The sequence below is a fragment of the Lacerta agilis genome, chromosome 2 (assembly GCF_009819535.1).
Source record: "Lacerta agilis isolate rLacAgi1 chromosome 2, rLacAgi1.pri, whole genome shotgun sequence".
Taxonomy (NCBI): domain Eukaryota; kingdom Metazoa; phylum Chordata; class Lepidosauria; order Squamata; family Lacertidae; genus Lacerta; species Lacerta agilis.
This window is the reverse complement of record NC_046313.1, coordinates 13,427,872-13,453,801: the sequence shown is the minus strand read 5'-3', so window position 1 is coordinate 13,453,801 and position 25,930 is coordinate 13,427,872. Positions and strand designations below refer to the sequence as shown.

Here is a 25,930-nt window from a genome sequence, read left to right as displayed (position 1 = left end):
TCTCACGGGCAATTTAAAAAACGGCAGTGCCCTTAAGTTGATGTGATGTGCCTTGTTTGTTACAAATGAAGTTGTATCTTCTTCACCTTACATTGCGCCATCCTAGGCGTGTCTTATAAAGAGAAGTCCAGAAAATGGAAAACACAGCCCGACATATATAAACCTTTGGTTCTGAGAGGCAGTCCTCTAGCCAGGCTAGATACCCTTGTCTTTCGCGCAGTACATTTTCAGCTAACGCTACCACAATTACCTCTAGAGAAATTCTGGGGAGTTCTTCTCCAAGCGCTACATACGCAAGCTATGCTCCATGCAAAGGAATGTCAAATTCAGTGCTCAAAACCAACACAAACATTTGCTTATTTTACCAAAAAGTTAACAGCATTTGCATGATCGGGTTTTTTTTTGTCTGTTTGTTTGATTTGATTTTGATTTGCTCCCTCCCTGACTTCTGACAGTTTTTGAGTTTTTTTAATCAGCCAGAAGCGGTTTGCTAAGTTCCAAGCAACCACCAACTTTTTTCTGCAAATTTGCTTTAGGAACAGAAATTTGGTTCTCGTAGGAGTTATTATTTTCAGGAATCTGTGCCATAAATTACATTTGGGACTCAGCTACATTAGGCAAAAAAACAAAAAACAACGCTTTGAATGTGTTATAAACATGCAACACCAGATGGCGCCAGATAGCAAAAAAAATATTATGTGATTTTTACATAGCGGTTTTTTCTTTCGTTATAACGATTTAATTTCTGACTTATTTATAGTTTGTGTCCCCACCCACCGTGTGTAGATCCAGCCTTGGTATTAGAAAACAGAGAGGGTGAATGGCATTGGGTACATCCAGCCAATTGACGGAAGCTACTGAATTTCATAGCATGGCATGGAAGCTGCCAATTGTTTCTTCCAGAACAAAATAGAAGTGCATTATACTGACACCCAGCTCAAACAGTGACGCTGCAATTCTTTCCATCTCCTGACCTGAGCTTTTTCACTCCTGAACTCACGCATTATCTTTGAAGCTTACGAGTCAACGGAAAAGGCTGGGAGCAGAAAAGTGCTAGTTTTAATTTCTGTCTCCAGAATATTACTGTTTATTGCCAATATGGCTAAGAGAAAAAGCGGGGCAGGGAGGAAGAGAGATTTGCTTGTGTGCCTTCAGGTTTTGCCCCATGGGGCAAATAGCAGCTCTGAGGAGGCAAGACCACACCAGGAATACTCACCACAACTTAAGAAGGATGTTGACAAGCTGGAACGTGTGCAGGGGAGGGCAACCAAGATGATCAAGGGTCTGGAAAGCAAGCCTTATGAGGAGTGCTTGAAGGAGCTGGGTATGTTTAGCCTGGAAAAGAGGAGACTGAGAGGAGATATGATAGCCATCTTCAAATATCTTAAGGGCTGTCTCATGGATGATTGAATAAGCTTGTTGTCTCCTGCTCCGGAGGGCAGAACTCGAACCAATGGCTTCAAGTTACAAGAAAGGTGAATCCGACTAAACATTTGGGGGGGAAAACTTTTTGACAGTTAAGCGCTGTTTGACAGTGGAACAGTGTCGGACTCTCCTCCCTTGGAGGTTTTAAAGCAGAGGTTGGATGGCCATCTGTCAAGGGTGCTTTAGTTAAGATTCTTGCATTGCAGGGGGTTGGACTAGATGGCCTTTGGATTCCCTTCCAACTCTATGATTCTACAATTTCAAGTGGAAATGGTAGTACGGTTAGAGCAGTGGGCACTCTGCTGGTCTTGGGGCCCTGGTAAACAGCAAACCTTGCTACGCTCTGGAGGTGTCAATCAAAGAGTTGAAGCAAATGGAAAGGAAAGGAAATGTGAGCCATTATAGAAAAGGGACCATCTCTTCCCATGGAAATAACACTGGCGAGAATGGATACAGTGGTAACCTTGGTTCTCGAACTTAATCTGTTCCGGAACTGTTTGAAAACCAAGTTGGGGTTTCCGATTGGCTGCAGGAGCTTCCTTGCACTCAAGCGGAAGCCGCATCAGACGTTCCGAAAAACGTTCGCAAACCGGAACACTTACTTCCAGGTTTGCGGCGTTCGGGAGCCGATTTGTTTGACAACTAAGCCGTTCGAGAACCAAGGTACCACCTGTATACGCAAGCAGGAAAACCACCACAACCACAGCATCCATAACAGTGTCACCGGAAGAGTAACAGCCATAGTTAATTAAATCCAAAATAAAGTGCTATCAGATGCAATTGCTTTGCTGAGAAAGTGTAAGGGGGGGGGACCAAAGGCTTCCCACCACTCACTTAAGTTGCAGTTTTGACACTGAGGGGGGCATTCATTTGTTTCTTGGCTTTTAGAGAAGATGCAGCCGTTGCATCAAATGCTGTGGTTCTTGATTGTCACACCACAAAGAGCCACCCACGTTCTCTCCAGTGACTTCTAAGGGAGTAAGAGATCAGCCGGCATGTTAATGTTGGTTCGGTATTGGTGGGCGGCTTCACACGTTTGCATTTTTAGGTGTGTAAGCCATAAGGACCAAACCGCAGGTGATGGGCAGTTCAGCGTTTTCATGGAAAGCAGCTGTGCGGAGGCTGAAACAAGGAGCAGAAGACAAGAGAGGGTACTTCACCCTTTCCCTTCTTGCTGTTTGCTCAGAAATCAAACCCCACACCCTGGGCTGCTTTACCACTAATGGGGGGGGGAGATAAAGGTTAGCAAACTGGGTAATCTTACCAGTCCGCAAGCAAGAGAGAATTCCCAGCCTCAGTGACCACGCACCGAGGTAACAAGAGAGCTGGGTGACTAGAAAGCTAAGTACTAACCGATTTAATAAAGCTTAAACTGCAAAAGTGGGCAGCATTAGGGGCACTATGTGCTAAGAGCTGAATCCTGCAAAAATGGAAGAGATCAGGCGTTAACTCCGAAACCCGATACCTAGTTTGCAGAACTCTATCCAAGCATGGGGGAGCTACATTTACCTTAGCGGGAAAATCTTGAGGGGGCCACACTAAACCAGAAACCTAGATTAAATCCCAATTTTGGATGAGGGGTGAAAAAGAGAGAGAGGGAAAGACGCAGAAAGAAAACTGCAAATACATACCGGCAGTTCCACGTAATACAGATCTAGTTAGTGAGAATCCAAAAGGTAGACTCAGCTTTTGCATCAAGTTCTGTTTTATAGGTTAAAAGGGTTGGGGCCTTTTGAATTAAAAAAAAAAAAAGAATAACATACATGCTGGAGAGCAAGGGAAGGACACAGCTGTAAGTTTCAGCCTTCAGTTCAGTTTAAAACCCGTTAAAAACTAGTTCGTTTTTTGAAAAAATAAGTGTAAGATACTACCTAAAACTACAGAGTGAGCTTCACTTTTAAAAGCCTCATTATTAGGGTTGCCATATGTCCGGATTTTCCCAATATTACCGGGGTTTCAACGGCGGAAGTGATATCGAGGGGGAATTTCCGAAAAGCAGCGATTTGTCCAGATTTTCACTTCTTCAAATATGGCAGCCCTTCTCAGTATGAGCAGTCCTTGTTTAGGTTAAGTGCAGTATATAAGCTGAAGCCGAACAGTAGGCCTCAGTCCAAGTCCACATTTCAGCTTTCAGTTCAGTATAAAACCAGATGAAAGCTAGTTTCAGTTTTAAATGAAAACTTCAGCTCAAGGAGTTCATTGCTACCCTCTGTCTACTCCCTGTTTAATTGTCTACACCCCGGACAAAATAAATGCAAGAAGGCAATGAGGAATGCAAAAAGAAGTGTTTCGTGAAGCACATTGCTAAAAGCCCAAAGACCAACACCAACAAATTATTCAAATACATCAGAGCCAGGAGACCATCTTTGGATGACAAGGGAATCAAAGGTGTGATAATAAAGGAGGAAAAGGAAATGGCAGAGAAGCTGAATTAATTATTTGCACCTGCCTTTACAGCAGAAGATATCAGGTAAATAGATCCCTGTGCCTGAAGTTTCTCAAGCAGAGAGCCTGGGGGAAAAAATATTATTACTACTATTACTTAGGCAAATGGTAGTGACAAGCTACAGTTCTAGCCCTAACAGACGATATATCGTGTTGTCTGGATAGCATCCACCCAAGAGTTCTTAAAGAACTCAAATATTAAGCTTCAGATACACTGAAACAGAAGTCACCAGTTCCTTAAATATAGTGAGGGAGTGGGGAGGGGTATTACTCAGAAGGGTGGTGGGGATGGGTGATCAGCTGATAGGTGTGGAAAACCTGTAGAGGACTCTAACGGCTGCAATTAAAACGGGAAACACAGACCCTCCAAGTGTCCCTATTTTCCAGGGACAGCCCTGGATTTACAGAAGCCGTCCCAGGTTCTGACTTGACCCCGTAATGTCCCACTTTCCCTTAGGACGTCACTATTTCCATTGGAGAAATGTTGGAAGAAGAAGAAGAAGAAGAAGAAGAAGAGGAGGAGGAGGAGGAGTTTGGATTTGATATCCTGCTTTATCACTACCCGAAGGAGTCTCAAAGAGGCTAACATTCTCCTTTCCCTTCTTCCCCCACAACAAACACTCTGTGAGGGTATGATATAGCATCTCTATTCTCATCGGACAAATATTGGAGCGTATGGAGTTACACAGCCTTCCAAGCCAAGGAGATAAGTAACTAGATAATCTTTAGAAGACACCTCAAGGCAGCCCTGTACAGGGAAAGTTTTTTTTAATGTTTAATGTTTTATTATGTTTTTATATATGTTGAAAGCTGCCCAGAGTGGCTGGGGTATTATTATTATTATTATTATTATTATTAATCACTATCATGGAATAGGATGTGCCTATTTTCATTGGAGAAATATTGGAGGGTATGGAAACAGCTCTTGAAATGAACTTATAAAGAAAATTCTCTTACTGAATTGGTTGTTTGGTGAAAAATGTCTGAAGAGGACAATTGGCTGGTATCTTTTATATTAACAAACATATAATAATAATAATAATAATAATAATAATAATAATAATAATAATTGTACCCCACCCATCTGGATGAGTTTCCCCAGCCACTCTCGGCAGCTCCCAATCAAATATTAAAACAATACAGCATTAAATATTAAAAACTTCCCTAAACAGGGCTGCCTTCAGATGTCTTTTAAAAATAGGATAGCTGCTTATTTCCTTGACACCTGGTGGAAGGGTGTTCCACTTTATAGCACTTTTAATGTGCAAAGTGCCTAACAATGCTAGATCCCCACAAAGCAGTTTATTTTATTTTATTTTATTACATATGAAACAGGTAAGTAGAGCAGGCCACCCGCGATATTCATGGCTAAGCCTGGTGTTGAACCCAAGTCTCCTGGTTCCATTCTCTCTATATGGTGTTAAGTGCTTTGGCTTATCTGAGACTTAAATGAGAGCTCTTCACCCTCAAATCAGAGGCAGTTGTCAGTTTACAACTTTTCAGATAAAACTGCCACTCCATTCTGCAGCTTCATCCCATCATTATTAAGTATCACAGATGAAGAAGATGAAGAAGAAGAGTTTGGATTTGATAACCCGCTTTTCACTACCTGAAGGAGTCTCAAAGCGGCTAACATTCTCCTTTCCCTTCCTCCCCCACAACAAACACTCTGTGAGGTGAGTGGGGCTGAGAGACTTCAGAGAAGCGTGACTAGCCCAAGGTCACCCAGCAGCTGCATGTGGAGGAGGGGAGACGCGAACCCGGTTCCCCAGATTACAAGTCTACCGCTCTTAACCACTACACCACACTGGCTCACCACAGATGTTCTCACTGACCACAGTCACATTGCCAGTGCTGTTTTTCTAGAAAAAGAGGTGCCAGGGCTCACCATGAACTTCTCCCTTGTTCTCTTAGAACGGCACTGGCATCCACCTGAGCTCTGGCTGGGGGGGGGGGGGGGGAGCCCTGCACATTTTTTTGAAGATTTTCAGGAAGCCATTTACCACTATGTAGTAATGTAAATCAGCTTACGAGAGAAAGAGAGACAACTGGCCTGGAAGATGCAATGAAGGCAGGCTTGCTTAGCAGAATCTAGAACAAGACATACAGGTTCTCAAGTCAACAGCACTGAGATATTTCCCCGTGTATTTAGGCTAGCTGAGCTTTGCTATCTTCTGCGTTTATGGATAAACCCCTGTTACAGAGTGTCGGTGAACAACTCTTAGGAAGCAAAATATCCTTGCAAACTAATTCTAGGGAGTCAATCTTCGGGTTTGGATGAGAAATTTGACCAGGTCCATCTCACAGGCCAAAGACCAAAGTGCATGGTTCTTCCAAGATGATCTGCAAAGCCTTCCAGAATATCAGGAGGAGAGGAATTATTTGTTATACTAGCCTCAGTTGAATAGGGTATCAACCCATGCCTTCAAAATGTGTGTGTGTGTGTGTGTGTGTGTGTGTGTGTGTGTGTGTCCCTGTTATATCTGGGTCAATGTTCCACTGCTGGTTTTGCTCAGTAGGGGAGTGCAGAGATAGATCTTTTAGGAATCTGAAAAAGCCCCCCCTCGGAAGACTAAAATTGTTCAGAGATGCAAATATGCCAAGTAAATCTATTTCCTTATCCCAGTCTGCAGGAAAAGGCGGACATCTCCCCTCTTTCCTTCTTTCTTTCCTCCCTCAAGCTTACTCTGCAAAAAATTATGGACATACCATTCAACTTAATCTTTCACCAGCTTATCCCAAAAACAGCTTGCAAAGTTTCCTTACACACTTGTAATACATTCAAGTGAGAAATTCTTAAAAGGGAAACCACGTACAATTATTTATTATTTTTGTTTTTAAGTACTTGAAACTCTTGCCAGTTCAATCTTTGGCCTTTAAAAGGAAGTGAGTATACTCTGGATTCCTAGTAAGTTTTTGGACTCTGAAATAAATCCAAACCATGCACAGGACTGTATCTTTAGGGTCAAAGCCTAAACCTGTGAACTATGGAAACTTAAAATGGGGTCAACAGTTGGCTTCTAAGGGAAGCAGGTAAATAGGAGGGAGGAGAAAGGCTGGAGAACAGAAACAGAGAAGGATGCAGGACTACCGAAGACCAAGAGTGACTCGATAAAGACATGTTTCCAGAAAGCAAATGGTTAGTACTGAGTTTTGGGTGCTAGGATGTGCCTAAAGCCCTCTCAATATCCATATGAAGTAATTTATGAATGGTTCTCCAGGACTGGCTTAGGAGATGCACCTTGAGTTTAACACACACTGTTAAAGCCTAGGCTGCCAGTTCACATGTTGCATGCAACTGGTGAAGCTCACTTTGAGCACACTAAGATGGCAGCGTATTATAGGCCATGACAAAGTAAATGAGGACAATGCGCCCATAGGTGAACAAAAGTGTCTTCTGCAGTATTATGGTATAGTCAAGGCAGAGTGGCACCTTCACAGGGCAAACTCAGCTCCATGAGACGAATGTCTCTAGGCTCATCTATTAAAATCAGTGTTTCCCAGACTTGGCTCTCCAGTTGTTTTTGGACTACAACTCCCATCATCCCTAGCTGGCAAGACCAGTGATCAGGGACGAAGGGAATTGTTGTCCAAAAACAGCTGGAGACCCAAGTCTGGGAAACCCTACATTAAATGCTGAAATGTACGTTTGCTTTCTCTCTTCACACACACACACAGACGTTAAAAATGTAATTGTAATAATGCAATTGCACCTCTTTTATTTGCTTCCCCATAAATTATACTTTGGGAAGTTTGAGAACTAGTGGTTTCGAGTTTGTTTGTTTTTCTTTTCTTTCTGTGACAAAGCTTGAGAGGTCCTACCAGAGGCCACAACAGAAGGGAAATGGATTGGCAACCCGGAATTTGGAAATGAATGGAAACATTCCTTCAAAAAGTGGTACTAGCCATGGATTCAAAAGTACAGCACTAAAACTTATCCTTTGAAGACACTTACTCCACCAAAACGCTATGGTAAAAATGTTTTCTTTAAAAAATAAAAAATAAAGTTATGACATAATATATTGTGAAACGCCCCTGAAATACATTCAACTTTCATCTTTGTAACGACTTCAAGTTTATTCTTGTTCTTTCCCCCCGCTCTCCTTACCTTTTTGCTTTTTAATACGGGAATCAAGTGTGTGTTAAAACACATTTGCAATCCCTCCAGGTCATATTTTATTTTCCTTGAGTTTAAAAACAAAACAAAACATTCTTTTTTTCTCTCTTCTTGTTTTGAGGTAAATTATTTTTCCTGAGTAGTTAAAAAAGAAAAAGAGAACCCACTACATACATTACAAAAATAAAAAGGATGCTAGTTTAATAAACAATCTACATTAAAAAAAATCCCAAAAGCCTTCCCTTAAAACCCATTGATGCCATCTGCATTAACAACATATGCTCTTGATGGCTAAATTATGCTCAAGGGCTAAATTATGCCCCTGGAAATGAGTCTGTATCAGAGTATAAAGCAGTGCATGACTGCATCGTGCCATTTCCATGGAAGTTAAGAACTCTACGGAAATAACCAGGAGGTACAGTGTTAAAAAATGTTGGGAAGGGGGCAATACCTGGCCGAATACTTTACAATGCTGGTACAGAAAGGGATGACTGGGGGGGACGGGACAGATTAATAATAAATAGGTTATCCTGAGTTCATTGAGCAACTACTTTTCATAAACATAGAGACCCAACAACCACCACACAGTCAAAATTTCAGACATTTTTTAAGGGGGGGAGGGAAACGTACGCAAATCAATCTAGGGGAAGTCCTTGCATCCAAAATTAGGTGTGACTTTCTAACAGAAGACTCTTCACCCATCGCCTGCTTTTCATAGGCAGGTGGATTGTGGCCTCTCGGGAGACTGGAGCGCTCGGAGCGACAAAGCTTTTAATAGCAAAAGAAAGAGAAGGAAATCATATCTCCCAACAGCTTCCACTCAAGAGAGACCGTCGAAAAAGAAGAAGCCGGCCTCTCTCCGCTAATGCTGAGACCCATACATTTTATCCCATTCCACGTACAAGTCCAGCTCCTTCTGAGAGACGGCAGGGTGGATTTTGCAGAAAACGCTTTCGAAATCCTTGTAGGAGGTGGGCTGGAGCTGCCCTGGCAGGCTCTGCAGCTTGCTGGACGCAACCTGCTGGCAGAGGTGGAGGAGCTCGCTGCCGGAATAGCTCTCGGTGAGTTGGACAATGGAGGCCATCTCCCTCTCGCTGAGGCAGTAGTTTTGCTGGGCTAAAGCATGGTGCAGGATCTGCCGCCTGGCAACGCTGTCTGGCGGGGAGATGTAGAAGCGCTTGGCAAACCTCCTCTGGGTGGCTTCGTCCAGGTTGCCAGGCCTGGTGGTGGTTGCTATGACCACGACGTTCTGCTCGCCTGAGGTAGCAAGGTTATCCAGGTAGGAAAGGAGCTGGGACTTCAGGACAGCGGCGTCTTCCAGGAGGGATTCCACGTCGGTGAGGAGAACGACCGCCGGCTGCCGGCAGTTGGACACGAAGAACGTGGCCTGCAGGATCTTCTCGGCTTCTGCCTTCCACTTGGAGACCAAGGCTGTCCCGCTGAGCTTCATCAGGGTGGATCCCAGCTGGGTGGAAACGCACCTGCTCAACAGGGTCTTCCCGACACCACGCGGTCCAAAGAGCAGGATGGTTTTGGGTGGCCGGCTTGCCCCCGTGTAAGCACCCGGCCTCAAGATGGGCCACACCAGCTCTTCCTCGATGGCAGCTTTGACAGAGACTTGCCCTGCAATGTCTGTCCACTGAACTGGAGGACCACAATCAATTATCTTGTTGTTCACCAGTTCCAGAACAAACGGGTCCATGGCTTTCAGCTGCTCCTCCACAGTCTGGCTGCTGTTGTCGCTGCTGAACGGTGGCGGCTTGGGCTGCATCCTGAGGGCAAAGGACTCCCCTCCATGTTCCCCGTTGGCAGCCGGAGGGGTGAACTTCTCGAAGGTCTCGCTAGGCCTCAGCGGGGCTTCTCCCACACTGTAAGCTGTAGACACCAGGCCTTTCATGGGCTGGCTGTTGTATTTCCCCACGGGCTCCTCCGAAGCCACGGTGGTGGCCGCCACACCTGCGGGCCTCTTCCCCCCTTTGAAAGGCACCTCAGAGCTGCGGCTGAACCCATTTCCTCTACATTCACCGCTGTCGGACATCTGATACGGAGACTTTGGTTGCTCATAGCTGTATTTGCGATACCGGCCTTCGCCGTCATCCTCGCCGCCGGCGATATCAAAGGCTTTCCTTTTCAGAGAGCTCCCCGACTCACCGCCGAGGGGTGGCACAGCGAGGGGGCTCTGGTAGCTGTACCCAGGGACGACAGGGGGGCGAGAGGAGGGAGGGATGGGTGTGGGGGCAGCAATGCCCGAGGGCAAATATGAGGCTGACGGGTGGGGAGGGTGAATGGTGCCATAGCCAGGCTGGGGTGGGTAGCTGCCTGAGGCGTAATTGTACATGGGTCCTGAGGAGCTGTAGCTGGGGACGAGCGCCGTGGAAGGGTGGCTGGGTTGAAGGAGGCCTGAGCTATGCAAGGTTGACGGGTGTGGAGGCGGAAGCGCCGAGGCAGGTTGGCTGCAATAGCCCGATGGCAGGTAGGCCCCACTGTAGCCTGAAGGGTACTCCTGAGATGGCCCGAGACTGCCAGAAGTGGGGGGTCCTCCGCATGTGTTACTGGAGTAAATGGAGTCCGACAGATTGCTGGAGACCACTGGGGAGGTCCCGAGGCTGTTCCCTGGGGTCACAGCCGGAGGGATGATCCCCTTGGAGCTAGGCAATCCGTCGTGCATGGGGGTCAAAGGGTAAGCCCCCTCCGAGCTGTGCGACATCGGCCAAGGCTCCATCTCTCCCTTCTGACCGTTGAGGGGCCCAAAGGCACCATCCCCGTAGGTGCTGAGCCCCGGCGGCCTGTCATAAGGGGAGTCCAGTACTCCGGAGTACTTCTCGGCATACCTCTTCAGCAGGTTGGAGGCGGTCAGGGCAGAGATGTCATCGTTGGCCCAGGCGTAGTTGAAGCGCTGCCGGCTGCTGTGGTAGAGGTCGGACTTGTGGGCAGGTGACGAGGTGGTGGAGGAGACATCAAGGTGCTGCTCCGGCCACTGGTTCAGGGGCTGAGCATGCTCGGGTGTCCAGTGCATGTTTGACAAAAGAGCTAAGGAAAGAGCAGCAAAGAAAACCAGGATTAGGTTTTGTCTTTTGGGAATAATAGGGACAGAACTACCTAAATTGTATAGGAATTTATTTATGCATGCCACTACAGCAGCAAGAATGCTTCCTGCTGCCAATCAGAAGCCACGCCTTGGTTTCCGAACATTTTGGAAGTCGAACGGACTTCCGGAACGGATTCCGTTCGACTTCCAAGGTACGACCGTATACACAACGCTCTCTTGGTGCCCGCCCCCCGAGTCTGACCTACTTGGTGGCAGCACTCAAATCAAATACTAGGCAGCCAGGAAGCTGCCATTTTATTTCCCCACAATTCCCCCGATGTAACGTCGGTCCAGGAAATTAAAATCATGCAGACGTCGCGACACTGGCGGGGAATTGCGGGGAATCAAAATGGCAGCTGCCAGATCTCTACTGGGAGGCGGACATCGTTTTAATTTCACCAGGGTGCCCCGGAACCACGTCCCACAGGGGGAATTGTGGGGAATTAAAATGGCGGCTCCAGACCCAGCTGCCTAACACAGAAGTGTTGGGAGGGGGAAAGGCTGAGAGGAAGGGGTAAAGCTTTAGGATTGCTCCCAACAGTGTGCCGGCACCAGATCTCCTCCCTGCAGCTAAAACCATCAGTAACAAGCAAGCTGTCTTTCAAGAGAAGCTCCTGACGCCCTCATTACCGGCCTTCTCATTGCAGCCCCCCTGATCAAACTCCCCAGGGAAATGCCTGTCTTGGCAACGGGTCCAATTTCTTCAGGATTGTTTCTGCTATTCTTAAAATCTATCACTATCAAAGAGGGTGCTTTGTTTGTTTTTTTTACTATCTGCACACATGCAGGCACCATGGTTCTCAAACTTTTCCCTCGGAGCCACACTTTCGGGGGGGGGGGATTGCTTGTGCAACGCTGTTTTGTTTTTTTTAATCGATAAGAAATACAATTGGGGGGGGGAAGGGGGAGAGATACAACTCCTAGCAGTGCTTGATTTGTTACACATAACCCAGCTACATCATAATATAATCGTGGGATATCCAGGAAAGATAAAGCAATGCAGCTACATAAGAACACGAATTCTTCCCAAAATATAATACAGTCATACCTCTGGTTGCGAACAGGATCCGTTCCGGGGGGCCCCGTTCGCAACACGAGCAGCGCGCAACCTGAAGCACCGCGTCTGCGCATGTGCGCGACGCGATTCGGCACATAAGGCGATTCGGCGCTTCTGCGCATGCACGAACTGCCAAACCCGGAAGCAACCCGTTCCAGTACTTCCGGGTTCGGCACGTTCGTAACCCGTGACGAACGCAGCACGCAGCGTTTGTATCTAGAGGTATGCCTGTATTGATTGTCCTTGAATCTTCCCGCCATAGAAGAAGAAGAAGAGTTTGGATTTGATATCCTGCTTTTCACTACCCGAAGGAGTCTCAAAGCGGCTCACATTCTCCTTTCCCTTCCTCACCCACAACAAACACTCTGTGAGGTGAGTGGGGCTGAGAGACTTCAGAGAAGTGTGACTAGCCCAAGGTCACCCAGCAGCTGCATGTGGAGGAGCGGAGACACGAACCTGGTTCACCAGATTACGAGTCTACCGCTCTAAACCACTACACCACACTGGCATAATTGTCTTCCTTTGAGAACCACTGGTGTACAGCGTTATGCTGGGGTATTTTTCCACTTCCTGAAAGATATATGCCTAGCATAAATGAAAAACTTGAAATTTATTATTATTATTATTATTATTATTATTATTATTATTATTATTATTATTCTGGGTGTGACTCGACTGGGCAACCACGTTCTTACACAAAGTGGGGCCCAGCTTTAGACACAGAAGGCAGCCATGCCGGCTTGAACCTCTTGCAGGGGGGCTCAAAGCCCCCTCCCTCCCTCCTCCTCCTCCCTCCTGGTCTCAGCTGCTCCATAGCAAGCAGGCGGCGGAATGCACACAATGAAGCAATCAAGGGCAGAGCTGGAGGAATGCATCACCAGTTCCCCCCGACCTAAGTAACTTTAATTGTGCCTGGGTGTTTGTGCCCCTGCCCCGTGGCTTCCTCTCGTCCTCCTGATCTAATGAGTAGAGACATTTCAGGAGCCTTGCTGTGGGGCCCGAGCAAATTCCAAAACCTCGAGGCTCCAGAGAAAGGGAGCGAAGAGAGAGAGAGAGAGAGAGAGAAGCGGAGGAGGAGGAGGAGGGGAGGAAAAACAGAACGAAGAAGAAGCACGTATCGCATTATAGAGATTGGCAGAATCCTTGCAAAAAAAAAAAAGAGAGAGCTTGCAATCCTAGATTTTCATTTCCTGTGTGTGTGTGTGTTTTGAATGCTTCATTGATTGAAAACTTTGTAACAGAAGTGTACAATAGATATTACAGTGGTACCTCTGGTTATGTACTTAATTCGTTCTGGAGGTCTGTTCTTAACCTGAAACTGTTCTTAACCTGAAGCACCACTTTAGCTAATGGGGCCTCCCGCTGCTGCTGCGCCGCCAGAGCGCAATTTCTGTTCTTATCCTGAAGCAAAGTTCTTAACCTGAAGCGTTATTTCTGGGTTAGCGGAGTATGTAACCTGAAGCGTATGTAACCCGAGGTACCACTGTATAGGCAAAATGAGAGATAAAAAATAAACAGTTACTCATTCATTAACCAATGAATGCTTGCTTTGTACACCTCTTTGTGATTAAATTTGCCAAGAGCTCCGATCTTTCCCTTGCATTTCCCGATTTAAATCCCTTAAACACGCGCTTAAAATTTACTTTCTCCATATTGTTGGACTTACTAGGAATTTTATTTTATATAATTATCCTATTTGCACACCGAAGCTCAACCCAAACCTGCCAACGGATCGATCTTTTGACAATGTTCTTTTACATAAACTCTGTGTATATATATATCCCACTCTCTGGGAAATTTTCTAGTTTTCTGGGAAATTTTCTAGCATTGTTGGTGTGTGTGTGTGTGTGTGTGTGAGAGAGAGAGAGAGAGAGAGAGAGTGTGTGTGTTGTGTTTATGTGTGTGCATTTGCTCACCAGATCCACTACCCTAGCCCCCCCCCCTTCTCCAGGGTCCCTCGTCCTCTGCTCATTCACAAAAGGCCCTGGGAGGGGGGAACAGAACGCTGAAGTGTGGGTGGGTGGGTGGGGGAAGCAGGGTTATAGCATCGCCATTCAGCCTCTAAGCCACTTTGTGGCCACAGTACAATTAGATTACCTAATGCTTTAATTGACTTATATGGCATTTGTACTTTCACTCTGGATATCAAAAATTACACAGGAGGATTTTAAATGGCAGCTTTAACCGGGCTCTCTCCGGCGGCCTGCCTTCATTTACTCCCCATTATATATTAAAAAGTGCCACAATTAGGCGGAAGGTCCGCAGAGAGGGTGCTCTCATCCCTACCCCCCCACCCCCACCCCCACCCCACTCCCGGCCGAGTAAATAAATAAAATTAAAATGGGCGGGTGGGTAAACAAATAAAAGGGACTCGGAGGGAAAATGAAGACAATGGGGGCTTCCCAATAAAACGCTCGCTTTGGACATGCAATTCCAAGCCTAGTATACATACATACATACATATGTGTGTGTGTGTATGTAGGTATATATGGGTGGAACCTGAGGTTGATTGGGAGAATTAGCAGCATATAAATATATTTAAAATAAATAGCAAGGGGCTCAAAGGTGCAAAATGCACATAGCTCAGCTGCTTGGTATCTGCGATACATGAACCAGGTCTCTATGCAGCATGCGATCCAAAGTTGTTGTTGGTTCTTTAAAAAAGCGTTGCTATTCACACCAAGAAAAGGAAGCGTAGTTAAGAACAGTGATCCATAAATTCTCCCTCTTGACTGGTCCCTACTGAAAGCAAGCCAGGTCTCAACCAAGGCTATAAAAATCCCAGGTGCCTGGATGCCCTGGGTTAATAATGATAATGATGATGGTGCTATTATTTATACCCTGTCCAGGTTGCCCCAGCCACTCTGGGTGGCTTCCAACACTTATAAAAACACAATAAATCATATAACTGAAGAGTTGGAAGGGATCCAGAGAGTCATCTAAGTCCAACCCGCTGCAATGCAGGAATCTCACCATGCAGTCTCCCATCCAACTTGAAACCATACTCGCCCCTGCTTAGCTTTGCAAATGTGATGGTAGTTTTATTGCGGCACCACCAGGAGGGTCAAACTTTAAAAGCTTCCCTAAACAGGGCTGCCTTCAGATGTCTTCTAAAAGTCAGATAGTTGTTTATTTCCTTGACATCTGATGGGAGGGCTTTCCACAGGGCGGGCACCACCACCGAGAAGGCCCTCTTCTTGCCTGGTTCCCTGTAACCTCACTTCTCGGAGTGAGGGAACCGCCAGAAGTCCCTCAGAGCTAGACCTCAGTGTCCGGGCTGAACGATGGGGGTGGAGACGCTCCTTCAGTTATACTGGGCCAAGGCTGTTTAGGGCTTTAAAGGTCAGCATTTTGAATTATGCTTAGAAACGCATCCATTTCAGAAATGGATTCCAATGACATGAGATCTGAAATGCGGAAGCTTAGGGGGGAAATTTATTTAGGAGACAATGCAAGCAGATGGGAACATTAGCAGGATTTTAATTTCACTTGTAACAAATACTTTGGATAATACTGATTGATATAAAATATAGATTATGGAATAATATACAGTTGCAGGTGAAACTCAAAAAATTAGAATATCGTTGAAAAGTCCATTTATGTAAGCAATTGTTTTCATTAGCTACTGGAGTTTAAATGTATGAGATAGACTCATGACATGCAAAGCGAGATATATCAAGCCTTTATTTGTTATAATTGTGATGATTATGGCGTACAGCTGATGAAAACCCCAAAGTTGAAACTGTTAATTTGGGGTTCTCATCAGCTGTACGCCATAATCATCACAATTATAACAAATAAAGGCTTGGCATATCTCGCTTTGCATGTCATGAGTCTATCTCATATATTAGTTTCACCTTTTCAGTTGAATTACTGAAAGAAATGAACCTTTCCACGATATTCTAATTTTTCGAGTTTCACCTGTATAAAAGTTGAGAACAAGACCCACGAAGGGGATGGGGGTGAGTCGTGAGATTCAGAGTAATCTCTGTATATGGAGATGTATTTGGTTTGTTTACATTTTGCATTTGTAAAATCGAATTAAAAAATGATTTCCAAAAATAAAATTAAAAAAATGAAACGCGGTAGCTCTTTCGCCTAAAACATCCGATGCTGGCTTTTACAAATTTGAAAATGTGCACTTTAACCATCCGGCTTAAAGCTCCAAAGATTTTGAACACTGAGCTTTCTTCCGTGCTGCAGCCGCAGCCTAGCACTGAGAGAACCTTGTCGGACTTTTGCTTCATAGCAGATCTCTCTAAGGCCGCAGCATGTGAACTTAATTATGCCGATGGTGTTTCCTAGGCCGCCATTGGGCTCTCAAGCTGCTGAGGATTCCTCAGAGAGGTTACCTTAGCACTTTACTAAATGATGTGGGGGGGGGAGGGTCTTGGAGGAAAACAGTCCCCTAGGAAAGGATCCCCAGAGGAAAATAAAATACATCTGAAAGCAGCAGAGGGGGGGGGGATCTTGATGCCCTTTGTTCTTTGTGGCTAGCAGTGCTCTAATATTTACAGCACGATTTGTTAAAACAATTCAGGTATTTCCCCCCCCCCTTTCTCCTTATGAAGCTTCTGTTGATATTTCCAAATAAACGCTTCATTTTTTATTTTTTAAAAAAAATGAAAATAGCCTCGGGTCTTTCCTATGAACTGGAGACTCCTAAGCTATGTTTAAAATCACGTCCTGTCACTTTTACAGCACCTTCACTATCGTCGGGTTTTCCCCGCAAAGGACAGTGGGAACTGTACTTTGCTGGAAATTCTTAGCGGAAGGTTCTTTAAAATTTAATCCCACTCGCAGAACTGCAACCACCCCAGGAGTAATTAATTCTATGAGAACAATCCATTTAAATCCAGACTATATGTATGTAATAAGAGACAGGAGAGTTTATGACCACTCTAGCCCACTATGGGCCTACCTTATCCTGCAATTTTCACTGATCCGCGCTACAATGCAGAATGGAGGGATCCTTAAATCTCTCCTCACAACAACACGCAATGCAAAGGGAACTTTTCTGAGTCAAAATGTGAGCAGAACACGGAAGAATTGCTAAACTGTATCAGATAGAAACATGCCTTGTATTTGAAGCAGATGACTTCCTCCAAAGACAAACGAATGTTGTAGCACTCTCACAGTGCTACAGTTCCCAGCACCCTTTACTGAGTACAGTTCCCAGCAGTGGCGTGCTGTCAGTGGAGTAGAGGAACTAAGCTAGTCCCCTAAACATTCCTACTTGCACCTCCTTTCCAAAACCTGGGAAGCTTCTGCCCGGTTTAGGGAGGGAGACACCAGGCTCACATTTGTCATGTTGTGCCCCCTCCCACATCACCCTCACAAGCTGGCACCTCTGGCCCTAACTGTTCCCCTATGAAAAATTTCACTGCATGCCACTGGTTCCCAGGATTCTTTGGGGGAAATCTGAATGCACTTTAAACGTTTGGCGTTTACAATCTGTGGTAACAGACCTCAGGGTTGTGGGTTTGAGCCCCGCGTTGGGTGAAAGATTCCTGCATTGCAAGGAGTTGGTCTACTAGATGATCCTCGTGGTCCCTTCCAACTCTATGATTCCACACGGGGAAAAAATGCTAGACTCCAAGGTGCAATCTACACACATATTTTAAAAAAAAACACAACGCTGTGAAAATGCTTTACAGTATTTTAAAACGTTTGGAAAAGCACATTGAATGTTGCATAGCTCACTTTCGCCACCTGTTGTCACATTTGTGTAACTGCACTTCACAACACATTTAAAATGTTTTATTTGCGGCTGTGTAGCTGAGTCCCAACATGAAGTAAGATGTGGAGTGCCCACATCATTTCAATCTAACCCAGGGGCGAGGAACCTGTGGCCCTTCAGATGTTGTTGAGCTGCAATTCCCATCACCCCCGACCATTGGTCATGCTGGCTGGGGCTGATGTGAGTTCAAATCCAGAGGGCCACAGGTTCCCCATCCCTGACCAAACCTAAAGGGCTCATGTGCATGCACTCAGGCAGCCAAAGACTCTCTCAGTGTGGCAAACAGAGCAGGCATGCACCCTCCACATCCCATGTAACATAAGATCCGAGCATTGGAATTTCTCCTACAAAATTCCTGCTACATGCGCTATCCTCTACAATCAGGGAGAAGGGGCTGCTCCTCTGCCGTGCAGAGAAAATCCATGGCCAGGTAAGCATGCGAAATAGCTATGTTTGGCGGAAATCCAAAGTCCATTGCACCAGCAGAGAGACAGACAGACAGACAGACAGACAGACAGACACACACACACACACACACACCAGACTAGAGTTCAAGACACAGAGGGAGAATATAAAGCAGGAATTCAGAAACTCATGTTTAGGGGTGGACAAATCAAGTCTTATTTCCATCTTAGTGTCCGTTTTGCATGCGTTCATTTCCTAAGTCTGTGACATCCTGTTGCGGCATTACTTGCAGGATCACCTTACCCTTTATTCGCCCAGCCAACCACTTTGATCTATGAAACTGGCAATGCTACAGGTGCCGCATAATGCCTATTCCACGCTTCCAAGGAGTCTTTGGAACTCTCTGCCTCATGACACCAGGCAGATGCCTTCGCTCCACTCTTTTCGGCACATGCGTAAACCATTTTTAATCTTATCCAGATGATGAAGTATGTACAATGCTGACCTGTATTTTAACCTCTACCCCCCCTCTCTCTTGCTTACTGTTTATTTTAACTCTCTTTTGAATGCTTTCAAACCCCTGTTTTCAGCCGTCTTTTATTGATATGTTTGATGTTTTATTTATTTTTTGTAAACCACTTAAGAGGTTTTATTGCAATCAAATGCCATGTAAATAATGCGAAATAAATATACCGTAGATTTGTGTTTCTCATACGTATTTTAAAAAACTGTGCTCAGATGCAAATGGGTAGCAAAACGTATATTATCTGACTTTTTTTTTTCCTTAACAAAAGTTGCTGTGTTTTTGATCCGAGAACTGCACTGAAAAATTTGGAGAAGTGTGAACTCTAAAAGGATCCGGGAGGTATGAATTATAGCCATCGACTTAAAAATGTGGACGGAACAAAATTCTCTACCCCACCCCACCAATGTTTAACAATGAGGTTGATTAACCATTGGAACAGCACCCCAAGGGAGGGAGTAAAAATTCTCCATCATTTGCAGCTTTCAAACGAAGGGTGAGTTGCTCTTCTAAAAGTTATGCTTTAACTAAGGGCGATTTCTTTGTATCCGATCTTTTATTTGCTGATGGCAGCCGGGAGGCAGGCTTTGCTTGGAAGGTCAAGCTAAATGCCCTTTGGACATTTGAATATGAGAAATAAATATATGTATTTATAAAAGCGATCTCTCTCTCTCTCTGTCTCTGTCCCAATTTTTGGTGGAGCTGGTAGGAAATTATATCTGAAAGATGGTATAAGAAGACGGAATGTGTGATTAAGGCCATATTTGATGGAAACCAGAAGCAAAATGCAGGCCGGCCCCCCAAAAGAAGCCGAACCAGTTGCAGGCCCTTAAAATAAATGTAAAAATAAATAAGTAAGTAAATACGAAAAGGAGGGTTGGCGAGAAAGAAAGAAAAAAAAAGCAGGAGTTAGAGAGGGAAGGGGCCCGGAGGGAGAGGAGAGAAGTTGTCAAGCATTTGAAATGGAACGTGAATAAAACGCTGCTCCTCCCGGAGAAGGCAGATGTTTCAATGCTCTCCCTTGGCAGTGTGAGAAAATTACTGTCCAGTGGCCAAATGGCACGTCAGTTTCCCACCCTCTTGGCTTCTCCATTATCTAAAAGCGCAAGACAAAAGGAAGGAGGGGAGGGCGGTCAGCAGAGAATCCCATTGTCCTCTCGGCACTCTAATTATGGAAATCTGGTTAATCTATTCAGGAGCAACTATGGACTGGGTTTTTGTTTGGGGAGGGGAGGCAAGAGCTCTTTTGCTACCCACAGCAAAGGGGTTTCCAACTGTTCGGTGTTTTGAATGGGTGTCTTCTCCCCCAGCCCACACCCCTGCTGCTCCCCAAACCTGGGCTGCTGCTTCCATAGCAGAAGTAAAAACTCCTTTCCTCTCTCTCTCTCTCTCTCTCTCTCTTTCTCTCTCTCTCCCCCCCCCCACGCTTTTTTTATTATTTAAACAAAACAAAACCTAGCCATCATTTCAAAAGCCCCTAACCAACTCCAGGAAAAAAACAGCCAGCCGTCGCCATCCCATGCAAGCACATATCTGCAAAACAATTCAAAATCTAGAAATTCCCAGGCACAGCCGTGTTTTCTACCTACATGCCCCAAGACGAGCACATCAGCGTGCACTTTGCACCGATGTGCACAAATGTAATATCACCCCTGAAGCAAACAACAGTACATGTGTAGGCGGATTTACAAAATCAGGAAAGGCCACCAAAAAGCCAGGCCTGCCCAAGAGCAGGGGGCTAAGGAAATATTTCTATACATGTACCTCGGGTTGAATTATGGTGCTGGAGGAGACTCTTGAGAGTCCCATGGACTGCAAGAAGATCAAACCTATCCATTCTCAAAGAAATCAACCCTGAGTGTTCACTAGAAGGACAGATCCTGAAGCTGAGGCTCCAGTACTTTGGCCACCTCATGAGAAGAGAAGACTCCCTGGAAAAGACCCTGATGTTGGGAAAGATGGAGGGCACAAGGAGAAGGGGGAGACAGAGGATGAGATGGTTGGACATTGTTCTCGAAGCTACTAACATGAGTTTGGCCAAACTGCGAGAGGCAGTGAAGGATAGGCGTGCCTGGCGTGCTCTGGTCCATGGGGTCACGAAGAGTCGGACACGACTGAACGACTGAACAACAACAACAACAACAACAACACCTCGGGTTACAAACACCTCGGGTTACAAACACTTTGGGTTACACTTTGGGTTACAGACTCCGCTAACCCGGAAGTACTACCTCGGGTTAAGAACTTTACCTCAGGATGAGAACAGAAATTGCGAGCCGGCGGCAGCGGGAGGCCCCATTAGCTAAAGTGGTACCCTCAGGTTAAGAACGGTTTCAGGTTAAGAACGGACCTCCAGAACCAACTGAGTTTGTAACCAGAGGTACCACTGTATGTCTTTTCCTAGATTCAAAAGCACTCTCTGCAGACCCTATTTTACAGAGACAGTCCCGGATTGACAGAAGCTGTCCTGGTTTCTGATCTGATCCCAGAATGTCTGGCTTTTCCTTAGGATGTCCCTATTTTCATCTGAGAAATGATGGAGGGTATGTCTCTGCTGTGCAGTTGCTTAGCGAAGAGCATCTAGCTTGCGTCTGGGAGGGAGGGAGTGAATGATGGGAAGAAGATCCCTCCTCTCCCGAACAGCGTGTGCTAATGGGGGATACATCAAGAAAGAAACAAAACGCTTGAGCCATCATTCAGCCATTTTTAAGTCCCATTTATTTCAATAAGAGAATTAAGCACATGCGTTTCGGCCTCTCCTGTTGAAATTACTGTAATGGGAATCGAAGTGCTTGCCTCTTGGCCTTGAGTGTGAATATATATATTTTTAAGGGAAAAATGTTCCCCCACCCTCGTTAAATTATATATGCATCTTTACAGTGAGCAACACTGTAATGCGATATTAAACAATACCAGTTCTAGAAGTCTCGTTTCTAGAACCTTTTCATATCAAGCTTTCCCACTGCTCCAGAGAGACATTTGCACCTTGGCCTCTTCGCTTAAGGCCAATCACAAAGAAATAGGGTAGCAGCTTCTGGCTAAGAGAACCTTGAAAAGCTTCGACTTCCTGGTGTATCGGTTATCGGTGGCTGCTATATCAAGAGGCAGCTGACGTGTTCAGCTCTGACACAGGCTGCAAAGATGCAGGTAGCTCGCTTGGTATAGCAGGAGACTCTTAATCTCGGGGTCGTGGGTTCGAGCCCCACGTCGGGAAGAAGATTCCTGCATTACAAGGGGTTGGACTAGCTGGCCCTTGGGAGTCACTTCCAACTCTATCAATCTATGGTCAGACCACACCTGGAAATACTGCGTCCATTTCTGGGTACCACAATTTAGGAAGGTGTGCAGAGGAGGGCAACCAAGATGATCAAGGGTCTGGAAACCAAGCCTGATGAGGAACGGTTGAAGGAGCTCATTTAGCCTGGAAAAGAGGAGGCTGAGATGAGATATGATAGCCATCTTCAAATATCTGAAGGGCTGTCACATGGAGGGTGGAGCAAGCTTGTTTTCTCCTGCTCTGGAGGGTAGGACTCGATCCAATGGCTTATAAGAAACGTTATAAGAAAAGGAGATTCCAACTAAACGTCAGGAACGACTTTCTGATGGTAAGAGCTGTTTGACAGTGGAACGGTCTCCCTTAGGAGGTTGTGAACTCTCATTCCTTGGAGGGTTTTAAGCAGAGGTTGGATGGCCATCTGCCATGGATGCTTTAGCTGAGATTCCTGCATTGCAGGGGGTTGGACTAGATGACTCTTGGGGTCCCTTCCAGCTATACAATTCTATGAAATGCCACACACATGTTACTTGGGCTCAGTATTTAGGGCGCCATTTCTCCTGTGCCTAAAGGTCTTGACAGATGTCCCTTTTATTGTTCATTCCTGATCATTTGTGCTCATGATGGTTTTGGGGTGATTAGAAGCGATCACACTTTGGATACTGTTTGCATCTGCAAAAGTTTCACAGCAGACATCCTGCTTGGCTTCCAGTCAGTTCAAGTCCTGTCCCTTGCCTGCTGAAATCCTGTAACTTTTCATCCCACAAGTGTTTTGAATTAGAGATGGGGGTTTTTTATCCCACATTTATTGCACTACAATGCAGGAAGACCTCTGGAAGACCATGATGCTGTAACATCGCTGAACAATGACTAAAGTGGAATGACGGGTGGACAGCCCTGTATAAACCTACCACCAATGCACTATGATTGCATCTGTGGCATGTTGCAAAATATACCTGCAAGGGGGGGGGGAACCACCAATTGGACGGACATGAATTTTCAGTGCCTGATCACATGGTTATATTCGCTGTCTGGGTGTAAATCACTGTTGGCACTTACCGGTATATACACAAGCTTTGTGCAGATGCCTGATTATCGTCTTCCAAAGCAACGACTCTATTCCAAACTTAAAAATGGAAAGCGCAATGCTGGTGGTCAACAAAAGTGGTTCAAAGACTCTCTCAAGGCAATTTTTTAAAAAATGTACTATAAACACCAACAATTGGGAAACACTTGCTAGCAAGCGCTCCAATCGGAGAACAGCCTTTACCAAAGGTGTGATGGGCTTTGAAGACAATTGAACTCAGGACACAAGCAAGAAACATGCTAAGAGGAAAGCACACTTGGCAAATCCACACCGTGATCAACTCCCGCCCGGAAACCTATGTCCCCACTGTGGAAGGACGTATGGATCCAGAATTGGCCCGCAGTCACTTACAGACTCATTGTTAAAACCGTGTTTATGGAAGACAATCTTACTCGGCTACGAGTGATCGCCAAAGAAGAAGACACAAGTTTTAACAAGCTAGAGTCCCTCAAAGTCTGCATCATTCAATTTTTCCTTACAAAACTCCCAGAGCAGCCATAGACATCTCTGTGTCTCTTTGCATGCTCTCCCTCTGAAGCATCCCTAACAAAATGCAGGGGAGGCCTGGATGATTTTAATTCTGCCGCGCAATTTGTAGATAGCTGTTGGTTAAACCACAGATCCTAGGGCTTGCTGATCAGAAGGTCGGTGGTTCGAATCCCCACGACGGGGTGAGCTCCCGTTGCTCGGTCCCACCTCCTGCCCACCTAGCAGTTCGAAAGCACGTCAAAGTACAAGTAGATAAATAGGTACCGCTCCAGTGGGAAGGTAAATGGTGTTTCCGTGCGCTGCTCTGGTTCGCCAGAAGCGGCTTTGTCATGCTGGCCACATGACCCGGAAGCTGTACGCCGGCTCCCTCGGCCAGTAACGCGAGATGAGCGCCGCAACCCCAGAGTCGGACACGACTGGGCCTAATGGTCAGGGGTCCCTTTACCTTTAACCACAAAGGACACGTGATAACACACTTGCACTAATGGAGCAGATCACGCACAGAAAGGAAAGTTGGTTATTAAGCAAAATGTTGCCAATCTATTCCAGGAAGCTCATCATATTCTCCCTTGGCTCTGCGTTATTTGGCTGTGCGTGGCTTTGCATAAGCAATCAAAATTATTAACAGCCAACAGTTTGCTTGCATTTAAAATAAATACACACACACACACACACACACACACACCCCGAAAAAAAATCTATCTGCTTGAGGCACTGAAATAAGAGAGCTCTAAGTACAAGTAAAGATTCGCACAGACATGGAGCTCACATCAGGTTGCATATTTCTGTGCCTCCTGAGGAACGGGCAGAAAGGTCATTTTCTCTTTAGATCAGCACATACAGATTCTCCTACAGATTAGAGCAATTAATACCCTCCAACATTTCTCTGATGAAAATAGGGGTGTCCTGAATAATAATAATAATAATAATAATAATAATAATAATAATAATACCTCATCCCATCTCACTGGGTTGCCCCAGCCACTCTGTTTTTATATATGTTGGCGGCTTCCAACATATATAAAAACATAATAAAACATTAAACATTAAAACTTCCCTTCCAATGTCTTCTAAAGGTTGTCTAGTTGTTACTTATCTCCTCGCCTCAGGGGTCGGGTAACTCCATACCCTCCAATATTTCTCCAATGAAAACAGGGACGTTCTAAGGAAAAGCGGGACATTCTGGGATCAAATCAGAAACCAGGGCGCCTTTTGTAAATCCGGAAATGTCCCCGGGAAATAGGGATATTTGGAGGCTCTGGTAATGTAGGACTTTTCATACATTGTACCTCAGAGCACATGCAATCTGCCCTCCACATGCCACACACTTTATGTCTAAATTTTGAGACCATCTAACTCAGGGCTGGGGAACCCGTGGCCTTCTAGATCATTGGCTCCCAAACTTTTTTCTCCCCACAGATCACTTGAAAATTGCTGAGCACCTTGGCAGACCACTAACCCGTGTGTCTGCCTGCTGTAGAAATGGTGCTGAATGCCGGATGACGGAGTGCAAATTCTAATACAATTAAATGCAACAAACAAACAAAATAAAAGAAACAATAAAAAGGGAATTAGAAATCAAATATGAATATTTCCTGGAATTGATGTGCCGTCTCCCGTCTTCAACCACAGACCCCCACAATGCCTCTAAACACAGAGTCACAATTTTAGCTAACTTTTCTACCCTACCTTTCCTCCAATGAGCAACACATGGCTCTTCCTTCCATTTTATCCTTACAACAATCCTACGAGGTAGGGTAACGGGGGCATAGTAAACTGGCCCAAGGTCACCCCGAGAGCTTATACCTTACTCTCCAATGTCCCAGTCTAACATTCTAAGCTAGGCTTCCTCAACCTCGGCCCTCCAGATGTTTTGAGACTACAATTCCCATCATCCCTGAACACTGGTCCTGCTAGCTAGGGATCATGGGAGTTGTAGGCCAAAAACATCTGGAGGGCCGAGGCTGAAGAGGCCTGCTCTAAGCACTACAACAAGCGGGCTCTCTAAATTGTAACCATAGCATTTTGACTGCTGCTTGAACTACCTATCCAAGTTCCACAGCATCAAGCTGCCTTCTAGAATTCAGACAGAAACAAACTCAGAAGCGTCATCACCAGAAACCAAAACAGCCCGATGGTGCTCAGGTGACGAGTGGACTGAAGTACCGGTACCACACGCTAAAACGTCACACATGCGACAAATGGCTGAGCCCCCAAAATGTGCCAACAAGTTCCTACACCAGCAGTGACTGCAGATGTGCAGCGCATTATAGATGCTAC

General features: G+C 45.5%; 1 protein-coding gene across 1 annotated transcript in view; it reads right to left on the bottom strand.

Moving 5' to 3' along the window:
* Nucleotides 1-8,819: 8,819 nt before the first annotated feature.
* FIGNL2 (fidgetin like 2) overlaps nt 8,820-25,930 on the bottom strand; it is a 58,314-nt gene continuing 41,203 nt past the window's right edge. Inside the window, exon 2 of the mRNA XM_033138668.1 lies at nt 8,820-11,017. Within this exon, the coding sequence (XP_032994559.1) occupies nt 8,850-11,003 (2,154 nt within the window). The 5' untranslated portion in view covers nt 11,004-11,017 and the 3' untranslated portion in view covers nt 8,820-8,849. The remainder of the gene's footprint in view (nt 11,018-25,930) is intronic.